General features: G+C 36.4%; 1 protein-coding gene and 1 non-coding gene across 4 annotated transcripts; one reads left to right on the plus strand and one right to left on the minus strand.

The window, feature by feature from the left end:
• Positions 1-3,439: 3,439 nt before the first annotated feature.
• Positions 3,440-3,512, minus strand: TRNAR-ACG (transfer RNA arginine (anticodon ACG)). Its single transcript has one exon. It is a non-coding gene; the product is annotated as a tRNA-Arg (tRNA).
• Positions 3,513-8,350: 4,838 nt separating this feature from the next.
• On the plus strand, positions 8,351-11,375 carry LOC111779684 (uncharacterized). Of its 3 annotated transcripts, none has more exons than XM_023659794.2 (6): positions 8,351-8,514; positions 9,907-10,029; positions 10,492-10,565; positions 10,699-10,778; positions 10,942-11,093; positions 11,192-11,375. In XM_023659794.2, the coding sequence occupies exons 1-6, from the start codon at positions 8,502-8,504 to the stop codon at positions 11,254-11,256; spliced, it is 507 nt and encodes a 168-aa protein (XP_023515562.1). In that variant the 5' UTR covers positions 8,351-8,501; the 3' UTR covers positions 11,257-11,375. The 3 variants fall into 3 exon arrangements, with proteins under 3 accessions (XP_023515562.1, XP_023515563.1, XP_023515561.1); XM_023659795.2 differs by having other exon boundaries at positions 8,382-8,585; XM_023659793.2 differs by lacking the exon at positions 8,351-8,514 and adding an exon at positions 8,783-8,976.

Raw genomic sequence — 11,375 nt, forward strand, 5'->3', positions numbered from 1 at the left:
TTTCGCGAATTAAAACAATTAAAATTTAAAATATAATTTACATTACACCAAAATAGTGTGCGCACATTAGTAATTTAAAGTACGACATAATGGTTAAAACACAAAATAAGGAATGGACACAAAAAATTTTAAAACAAAAGGGTTGAGGACGACGGGTGAGGTTTGTCTATGGTATCTGCTCTAGAGTCCACTCCCGATCTCAACCAGCTCCTTATCACCCAAAAAAAAAATAGAGAATAAGGAATGAGTACAAAGACTCAGTAAGTAGCCTACTTGTAGGCCTTTAATTGTGTCCTTGATATGCTAGGGTACCACATTCTTTATACTTGTTCTATTGTAAGTACATTTGTCCTTGGATTCTAAAACCTTGGTTTTCCTTTAAGGGCCTTAGTACTATGGTTCTTGGTTCTTGGTCCTTTGTTCTTGGTTCTTGTCCTTAGAACTAGGATCTTGATCCATGTTCTAGTCCTTGATCTTTCACTTGTTCTTGGTACTTTCTAGGTTCTTGGTCTGTTCTTGGTTCATTCTCCGAGACACTCCCCCTAGGATTTACAGCACTAGCCATGCGCCTAACAATCCTGTGTCCAAGGCTTCATGCATTCCAAGCAACGTAGTCTTAACCCGCATCTTAGGGCTTGCCCTTCGATATGGTCTACTTAACCTATGTCCAAGGCTTCATGCATTCCAAGCAACGTAGTCTTAACCTGCATCTTAGGGCTTGCCCTTCGATACAGTCTACTTAACCTATGTCCAAGGCTTCATATGTTCCAAGCGGCATAGTCTGAAAACCTACATCCAAGGCTTTTTACGTTCCAAGCGATGTAGTCTAATCCTGCATCAAGGGCTTTCCCTATGATATAGTCTGAATATCTACGCTCAAGGCTTTATGTGTTCCAAGCAGCGTAGTCTAAGTCATGAACATGTTGTACCGTGGGAGGTCTTAGGAGGTTCTTGATTCGTGGCTAAGGTAACTTGCTCTATTCTTGTTCCATCGTGGCCTAGACTACTCCCCATGATAGACCATAAAGGTCACGTGCTCGATGCATACATGAACATGGCATCCTGCAAATCTTTTGGGTATCCGTAAATTAGTGCACAGCATCTCTTCTAGGTGAGGAAAACATGAGGCCAAATATGACATCCTGCAAAGGAAACATGGTACAGGGCATCCCACCTAGAAGAGGAATTCTTCGACCTCAGGAAGCACCGCTTAGGAGTTTGGGGACCTTGGTCCCTCGTCCTTGAGTGGTACCTAGCATTCTTCTTACTTGGGTAGTTGTAAAGCTTGTGTGGTGTTGTTCTTGGTTCTTAATCTTATAAGTTTCTAAGGTCATAATTCCTTAAGGCATAAGTTGTTACTTGAATTTGTAACCATATGAACACATCATAGGGTGAGTTGTCCTGGAAGGTCATAGATTCCTAGGGAGAGGGTTCTAGAAGAGTCTTGATTCTTGTGGTGTTTTCTTCAGGTGTTTTTTTGGGTCCTAACTTGGTTTAGGTTCCAAACTTGCTGCAATCCACTTGAAACCTAAAAAATATCTTCATGTCCTTCATAATAGACCTTATAAGAAGTAGCAAATCATTTGGCCCACATATAGACCTTGAATTTTCATAAGTAGTCCTAGGAGCATTTTAGTTATTTTCCCCTAATTCTTGGTTCTTAACGTGTTCCAATGGCTTTCAAACTTCACCACACCATCAAAAATCATAATTTAGAACTACTACAGGGTTTCATAGCATTTGAAGGTTATTTAGGTCATGAACCGTAGGTAGATATCCTTAGGGGCATTATGGTCATTTTGCATCGTTTCTTGGTTTACCTACTTATCCTTATCTAATGACCACCGATTTTCATATATAAGCTCAACATGCTATAATATGCTCTGAGTTAAAATTTCATTGGCAACAGAGTTCATCTATTGGATTATTTTAATGTTACCTAAGTCCCGAGCAATTTGGTCGGTTCAGGTCCTTAACTCATGGTTCTTTGAGTTTTTCTTTCATATAACCTTAGTTCAAACTTGTTTTAGGGTTCATATGGAAATCCAAGCGATTCCTACAAGTATTTCTTAACAAAAATTTCAAGGTGGCTACTTACCTCGTCGTCGACGTTCAGGACCTTCGTTCTTGATATTCCGGTACCCGAATGACCTCAAATTTCCTTTCACAAACTCCTTAGTGTGTGTAGTTTCTGGAATCATAAAGTTTTTCATGAGAACCAATTTGGAAGGAGATTAATATTGAGAAAACAAAGGGAAGGTCGAGTTTTGGGTTGACATGGTCGGTTCAACTGAACCAGCCACGTCATCGTCTTCTTCCTCCAGACGGGAAGAAGACGGTGAAATGCGTATCACTGCCATTTGAAAATCGAGCTCCACAGCCCGTTTTCAGTGTTTCTCCCCTCGATTTCTTCATGAAACTTAATGATGGTCTTACAAGGAAGAGCTAGGGATTGATTTCATACCTTCTCCTGGATCATAGCCTAAGATATTCACTTCCAAAGTTCGTCCAAAATATGATTTTTTGCCGGAGCAAAAACAGAGGATTTCTTAATGGGTAGCCGATTCTAGGGGTTTTCAAGGCTCGATTTCTTCATGTAACTTCTTCCTTATTCTTCCCTCAAGGTTAAGGAATTGATTTGGAGGAATGAATTGGAGTGTGGGACCTTAATTTTGAGAAACCACTCTCGGTCTACAAGTTACCCAACACCTCCGATTTTCGATCTCTTGGGTATCTTGTTCTACGACGTTTCAGCTCTCGATTCCTTCATCAAAGTTACTCAACTTGATCCTCTAAAGCTAAAAGAATCCTAAATTTGAAGGAAAAGAGGTCGTAGATAGGAATTCGACACTTAGCTCCAATTTGAACCCGAAACGGATTTTCTTCAATTGGGAACGTTCCTGAGGTTATTTCTTTTCTGGTCTTCTATGGAAATATTCCTTGAAGATGCAGAAACTTATTGGGATCGTCTTTGCTCGACGAATTCTTGTGTATCCTTGGGTTGGAATTTTGAGTTTTCCTTGAAGCTCTTTAATGACAGATTGGATTGGGGGAATGGTTTTTAGGCACTTTAAGCAATCGATTTCTTGAAGCAATCGATTTCTTGATAGAACTTGTGGCAGAATTGCTCTCGAATTTGGAAAAAAATCCGAGAGTAGGAGACCCAAAATCTAGGATCTCTGGCTTCATATACTCACTCTGCCTGGGATCAAACCTAGGATCTCTGGCTTCATAACCAGCACCGTATCCATTGGGCTACTAAGTAATCAATACATATATTATTTTTACTTATTCTCGTGTAAGTTTTGACCATTTGAAGATAATTTTCAAATCTTTGAAAAAAAATTGATTTGTAAGTCTTAATTAAATGTTTGAATATAAATAGATAGGCACGTTTTCGTATATGCTATGCTCTAAAAATGCTTTATGAGTCTTGTGTCGACTCTGCTGGGGATCGAACCCAGAATCTCTGGTTTCGTAGACCAGCGCCTTATCCATTGGGCCACAGAGTCATCAATACATACAATATTTTTACTTACTCTCGAGTAATTTTTAACTATTTGGAAGATAATTTTCAAATCTTTCCAAAAAAAAATCTTAATTAAATGTTTGAATATAAATAGATAGTCCACCAGTTTTATGGGTCATGTACCAACTCTGCTAGGGATCAAACCTAAAATCTATGGTTTTGTAGACCGGCGCCTTATCCATTGGGCCACAGAATCATCCATACATATATTATTTTTATTTAATTACATTTTTTATTCTATAATAATTTTTAACTATTTGGAAGATAATTTTTCAAATTGTATATTCAAATTGAGTTGTAAATCTTAATTAAATGTTTGAAAATAAATAGATATATGTTTTAAAACCCAACCCTAACCATTTTTTGTCTTGTACGCTATTTGATATCTCTTACGAATGAAAGAAGAGTGTTGATGCATATTTTGTTCGAACACTCACTATTGCAAAAAAGATGAAAATTCATGTTAAAAACATAAACAAGTGGTGATCATTTAAAAAATCTTGAGATCAATGACCTTAAGGTTTGACTACGTTCTATGTTCGATTGAACAGTTTAATAACTTAGACATCTTAACTATCGATGAATTACAAACCAGTTTGCTGGTACAAGAGCAAAGATTGAATGATTGTGGAGGTGATGAACAAGCACTAGAATCGGTGAAATAGAAGGCGATCGAGCTTGTGAATTTTTTCGAGGAAGAGGTAGACATTCATTCAACAAAATTATAGTTGAGTATTATAAGTGTCATCGGTTAGGATATCTTAGATATGAGTGTCCTCAATGGGAGAAGGAATCGAATTGACAAGTTTATGCCTAGTACAATAAATCCTAACGGGAGTGTCTTGGAGAACCAATTAAGAAAGATAACAAGAACTGAGAACAAGAACACGAACAAGAAAAGAAAAAGTGTGGTACCCTAGCATATCAAGGACACGATTAAGAGCCTACAAGTAGGCAACTGAATCTTGTACTCATTCCTTATTCTCCATTTTTTTCAAGTAATAAGGAGTTGGTCCAGGTCGGGAGCAGACTCTGGAGCAGGTGCCATAGAAAAACCTCACCCGTCGTCCTTCAACCTTTTTGTATCATCCCTTAATTTGTGTTTTAACTGTCGTATTGTGTTTCAAAATACTTTGTATAAACTTTATTTTGATATAAGGTATGTTATGATTTAAATTTGGTTTGTTTCATTTTGTGAAAAATTTACCTGTTTTCTTAGAGTCATCGAGTCAGGTCGGTCCTTACAGAGTCCTTCACAAGATTTATAGAGTTTATATCCATCTACAAGTAGGTAATTTATTTCTAAGTATAGACGGATATAACGGAGTCCAAAGTTAGCTAAAAGTGTAAACTCACAGATTGTGACGAACGTCGGGACTCCTGTCTCTTGTCCGAATCGACTACAACTTCCATCATGGATTAGCATTATCAAATTTCACAACCTAACTCTTAATATTTTTCCCAAATTTAAAGGAAATCCGAGAATCTAGATTCCAAAACTTTACATTTAGATTTTTCTCATTTCTTGACGGTTTTGGACGATTCAAGAGTCAAGAATGCTTCTCTTCTAGGTTATGTGAAGATTTCATGAAGAAGGCATAGTTGGAATCGGACTTCTCGTGGCCGGAGCCATGGTTACCTACTTCTATCTCTCTCTAGAACTTTCTTTCTCTCTCTCTTTCCTTATATATGGACCAAATTACCCCTCCCGATTGACTTGGACCATATTTCTAATTTTCTATGATTTTTCTTCTATATTTTTATAAGTTAGTTTATTTCTAAGCATTTTTCTCTGGTGTCTCGTCTCAAAATTTGTTTTTTAAGACCTTCAATAAAATCTCAAAATTGGGCTCCATCAAATGATTTACCAATGATGCCTCTCTAAATATAAATCTAATAGCATTGTCAACTCGGTTTTGACTCTTAAATTGGGCTCTATCAAATGGTTTATCAATGTAATGTCTAAGCTTAAATCAAACGAAGTTGAAAATAGGGCTTTGATTCGTAAATTAGATTCAATCAACGGATTACCATCTGCTCATTCAAATCCAACGAGTTGAAAATAGGGTTTCGACTCCTAAATTCGTTCAATTAAAGGATTTGACATTTGTTGATCTATGATGCAGTCAAATCTTACCCAAAAGAAGTGAAGATTTTCAATAGTTCGTTTTTTTTATGAACTTACATATACATGAACAAAACACTAGTTAAACAGTTTGACGTAACATATAATGTATTTATTCATAAACACTACCTAGCATACTTGTTACACGTACTTTCATTCTCACCACATAACATTCATGAGTTTCTTGTACAAATACTGTTTTCTTGTACAAGGAAAAAGAGGGGGAGTTATGCTTGCAAGAGAGAAGTGAGATTGGTAGAATTAAAATTTAGAGTAATTATCCGTCACTAGTCCTTACTTGCCTTGAATCGTTTTTGGGGACGTGAGAGCCTAAGAGGAGGGAACTTTCATTGACGAACGGCAACAAACCAGGATAACTCTCTATTTTCTTATTCTCTTTTCTTATTCCATCAATTTTACATGATAAAGATGCAGATTCCTCTGTTTAATTCAGTTTGTATGGAGAGCTAAACTTTATAGGGGAGGTGAGAGAGTTTAATATAATTTAAGTATGTTGACGGTATGATTTTAGTTTATTAAAAGTTGTTAATGATTTACATGTATGTTTAATTAGCTACTTTACATACATAGTTGTTCTCTTATTCGAGAGAAGAGAGGGAGCAATGAAATCCTATTTAATACTCTAGTTTCATTGCAAGGAGACTTGAAGGGTCATAGAAGGGTTAGGAATCATTCTTGTTCTATAGTCTTGTTAATAGAAATTACAACTATTATGGAAATAATCACCATTCATGACTCTCGAAAGTGGGCTTGAAAATCTACTAAAAGGAACTAAAATCTACCACAAAACTCAACAACTTATCTATTTAATCTCTCTTAGCCGAACCTTCCTCATTATAGTTGATTTTCTCATCATTTTCTGTTTTTCGACCGTAGTGACACTCTGTTTTAGTTTTGTTTGAGTAGTTAAAATCACCACACACATTTGAATGTTACCCAAAAACTCATTTAATTTCCATCAATAAAATTAACGAAAAAGATAGGTTACTTATGGAATCGATAATTTACTACTTGTGGTAGTGTATACTTGCACTTTTTCTTGTGAATTTTACATCATTTTATTATGTACATTCACAAGGCATCAAATATATCCAATTTTGGAGGAGATCCAACGGTTGAGAGTCGAGATTCGATGGATTTTGTGTAGATATTCACTGTTGATCATATAATTTTTGCTAGAATGGCAGTTTCGTAATTATCTATATCTTCAGGGGTAATTTGATAATTTGACACTTTCATAATATTTTATTATTATTTTTCTCGAAAAATTCATAATTTGTTGGTCAGTTTTTTCTCAAGCATCTTGAAATTTCTTCTAGATAAGGAATTAAAAACTAGAAAGATCCTTAATAATTGGAAAAATGACATTTTCCTCCTTTTTTTTTTTTCTCTTAGTTTTTCCTTTCCAATCATTTTCCAAAGTCCCTAAGTTCTTAAGATTGTTGGATGATGGAAGTCTCACATCGACTAATTTAAGGAAGGATCATGGGTTTATAAGTGAGGAATACTAACTCATGAGGCCTCTTGGGGAAGCCCAAAGCAAAGTCATGAGAGCTTATGCTCAAAGTGGACAATATCATACCATTGTGGAGAGTCGTGTTCGTCTAACAAAGATTACTTCTCTTAGGGTATGGAAATGACCGCTTAATTTCTTTCCTTCGGTCCTATGAATAGCTTTCCTTCATTTTTTGGGTGTTACAAAAATCCAGGATTCAATCGGGTTGTCCACACTAAGCATTAGAGCATCCTCGGTATGCTAACACCATAAGCAATCAAAACAAGAAAAGTACCTGGACTTCAAAATGATCGCTCGAGATCATTAAGCATCCAAAAATCAGCATGCTAGCACCATAAGCAATCAAAAAATCACCTTCCATTTCTCCTACTCGTAGTCCTGAGAAATAGAGCAACTAAAAGGTACAACGCAGGAATAAAAACAAGAAAAGTACCTGAACTTCAAAAGGATCGCTAGTACCTGAACTTCAAAAGGATCGCTCGAGACCATCAAGCATCCAAAAATCAGCTTAAAAATAGAGAACCTACAAGGTGCAATGCAGGAATAAAAACATAAAAAGTACCTTAACTTCAAAAGGGTCAATCGAGACCATCAAACGTCCAAAAATCAGCATGCTACCACCATAAGCAATCAAACAATCATGTTCCTTTCTCCTACTCGTAGTCATGAGAAATAGAGCAACTACAAGGTGCAACGCTGGAATAAAAACAAGAAAAGTACCTGAACTTCAAAAGGATCACTCGAGACCATCAAGAGTCCAAAAGTCAGAATGCTCCCAATTTTGGAAGGATGACTATTTGTGGATGCTCTCAATTTTTCGTTCAAAGTTCTTGGATTACTACTCATTTTCCACACAATTTTAGAGCTGATCGGGTAGAATGATAGGGACATCTTTAGCTCTCAATTTCTTCATAAAATTTTCTCCTCTCATTGTCATTAAGCTAATGGTATCCTTTAATTTGAGTTTAAACATCAATGAATGAAGAATTTGGAGGGTTTTTTTTTTTCCAAATTCATAAAAAAAAAAAAAAAAATGGACCTTAGTTTTGAATTTTAACAGTTGGATCTAAAGCACCTCCAACCTTCTTCAACTCAATTCAACCATCAAATTTAAAGATATGAACGGGTTTCTAAACTCTAGTACGTGATTGGTTCTAGAGGGGAGGCAAAAATATTTCGTTTACAACAATGTTTACATTAGTAATCTAAGACATACATTATGATTCCCACATGAATACTTGTTTAGAAGAATTTAAGTTGTGAAATCCGGATTCAGCCATTTGTGCTTCCTCCCACACACAGCCCCAGGGATGGATCTTAAAGGTAATATCGCCCCTATTGCCCTAATTGCTTCTAATTTCGTTTTCTTTGACGACTTTTTTCTTGGCGATACGGTATCTTCCATTTTCACCTTCCTGCATTTCCATCGGCTTGTTTTTTTATCTCCTCTGTTGCGTTTGCGTCGTTTGTTCTTATTGTTCTGGATTTTTATGGGTTGTGATTTTAATTCTGATTAATGGCTTTGTCTGGAGTTGGGAAGTGCTGAAAGAATGTGGTAATAATCATGGTTCTTATAAAATTAATGACCTAATTTATTTAGAGATGAACAAGAACACTGTTTCTGATGCCCAACTTTATCCTTGTGTTCCGATGGATCGTCTTCTGGGCCTTATGAATTTCTCAACCTGTTCGGATGATGAGGTAAGCGAAAGTGGTAGAGTGTCCAATATGGTAGGGTTCCCTTCAACATCGTATTGAGTTCATGGATGATCATTGCATTCCCAGGTAAAGTAGGTATTGGTTTTGGTTTAGTGTCCCAATTTTTCCCTAAAAGTCTAGTGCAGTTCAAGGAATTTGGTTGTTTCTTGTGTCATCTTGTTGCTTCTATGTGCCATATTCACTGTCATGAAATTAGATGTTGCTGACTACGAAGCTATAGGAAGCTCAAGTCCCTGCTTGTATATTGGATCAAACACTCATTGATTGCCACATAAATAGGAAGACCAACATGTGTGATCAATTTACGACTAAATTTCAAGGACCAAATCAAAACTTTTGGGAGCCTAGAATCTCTTGAAAGCTTTTGAACTTGGAGACAATTGAAACTTAAATAAAACCCTAGGGTGTTGTTTCAAAGATTCGATTGTTTTTTCGTTTGTTGATGTCAATGAATCTATAACGACCCAGGTCCACCGCTAGCAGATATTGTCCTCTTTGGGCTTTCCCTTTTGGGCTTCCCTTCAAGGCTTTAAAACGTGTCTGCTAATGAAAGGTTTCCACACCCTTATAAAGGGTGTTTCGTTCTCCTCCCCAACCAATGTGGGATTCTCACAAAATCTATTATAAATGTATAAATCTGATTTTGGGTAACTCGAACTGATCTTTCATTTGTATTTTAATTTACTTTTTGATATTAAGAATTATTTTGTTTAGGGGAAAGAGGAGAATGTACATGTGAGGCAGTCTGAAATGATTACTTCTATTGCATCTATTTTGTTGTATATTTTCTAGTTAAATTGGCTACTCAATTATTGTGACACAACCTTTTTTTAATTCAAAACAACGTATAAATAACGTATAAATGGTTAGTCAAATTATTATTATTATGATTATTTCCAGAGCTGAAAGAATGTTGTAATATTGATGGTTCTTATAAACTTAATGACCTATATTTTTTCACATTTCGAAGTGATTGATTTTGTTTCATACAATCAGGAGGAGATAAGGTGAGAATGGCGATGGAAGGAGTTGCTTCTATTGCACTTTTGCCTTGTGGCTCTGTCTCTGGCCACTTCATTCAACTTCCTCACTTCGTCTGCTATGGCCTACACGGCACCGGTACCCTTCACACCTCTGCCTTTGATTCTTTTAAATTTATCAATGTTTTCTTACAAATAGCATTTGAAGTATAACTATGAAACATGGTTTGTGGGTTCGGTATTTGTGGAAACAGCCTGAAACAAGGTTGAAACATCGGTTTTAGAAGAGCGAGAGCAAACAGGTTAGGGAAATTAAAGGTTCGAGGAAATTGTTGGTTTTGCTAATCGTTGTAATGATAAGATTTGTTTTGGCTTGAATACTAGATACCTCACCTGGTTAACCTGAACATTCTTGTTTGGATTTTGGTAACGAACATTGTGATTGACGTTCCGGTGTTGGTAGGGTACTTTGTTTTCACAACCCTTTTTAGTCTTAACAGGAACGGAACTCGCACCGGAGTACTAATCCTTCTTTTTGAATGCATGGTTTTTATCTTTTCCCCCTTAGTAATAATTTTAGTGTGACATATTTGTGTTCCAGAATTGGAATGTGAAAGAGAGTGTAGCCGAGGTGAGGATTACCGCTTGATCAAGCTCACAATTACGAACTACAATGTATGTATGATATGTTTTTCCCTTTTCCTCAGCTCTGCTAAAATTTTGTTCTCAATCAGCAACCTCTATTAAGTTGTTCGTTCACATTCCTATCCTTTTGCATCTCCATTTCCATTTTGTGTTGTACTGCCAGAACAAGCAAGAACGAACCGTTGTTGTTGAACGTAGAGGCCATGATGCTGCACGGTTTCGCAGCATCGTTCATGCTCATGGGTAAGTCTCAACAATTGCTATACAGAACTTATTCTCGTCTCTATTCCTCATCGTCTTGAATGTTTGAGCTGAGCTATGTTTATAAATATTGACATCTTGTTTGAAGTAATCGTACGTTTGATTTGATGAACACCAGTAAGTTTATTATCTCTGTTGTAGACAGTTGGGAAGAGGATGTAGTGAAAATGGTTGAAAAAAAGCATGGAAAGAATGACATAATGATTTCGTTCGAGTGTCAAACGTTGAAGTCTGAGCAAGCGGCTGAGGATCATATCAGACAGTTTATTCCTAAATTAGTAGGACAAGACGCTGTGGGTACGTGTACCCAAATTCTCCAATACCAATTTTATTATGAACCCTATTTTTATAATTGAAAGAAAAAAAACATTCTCACTGAATCTTTGAATGCACAGTTAACGTGGGGCCAATGAGCATAAGAGGATTGGATTTTGAAGCAGAGGAGCAACCAGGAGAGTGATGCAACAATTGGAAACATTTTGAATAAGACTTTTTTCAACCCATGGCTTGTAAATCAAGGTCCTTTAACCCAGACTTACAACAGAATTTTTATCTTTAAAGTCGTTTTTCGATCAACAA

The sequence above is a fragment of the Cucurbita pepo genome, chromosome 3 (genome assembly GCF_057944985.1).
Source record: "Cucurbita pepo subsp. pepo isolate OVF chromosome 3, ASM5794498v1, whole genome shotgun sequence".
Classification (NCBI taxonomy): Eukaryota; Viridiplantae; Streptophyta; class Magnoliopsida; order Cucurbitales; family Cucurbitaceae; genus Cucurbita; species Cucurbita pepo.

What these genes read in the sequence shown, in the direction of transcription:
- LOC111779684 (XM_023659793.2), top strand. An exon ending in TCACAATTACGAACTACAAT is followed by an intron (nt 10,566 to 10,698) that starts GTATGTATGATA and finishes TTGTACTGCCAG; the next exon opens with AACAAGCAAGAACGAACCGT. An exon ending in AGTAGGACAAGACGCTGTGG is followed by an intron (nt 11,094 to 11,191) that starts GTACGTGTACCC and finishes TTGAATGCACAG; the next exon opens with TTAACGTGGGGCCAATGAGC.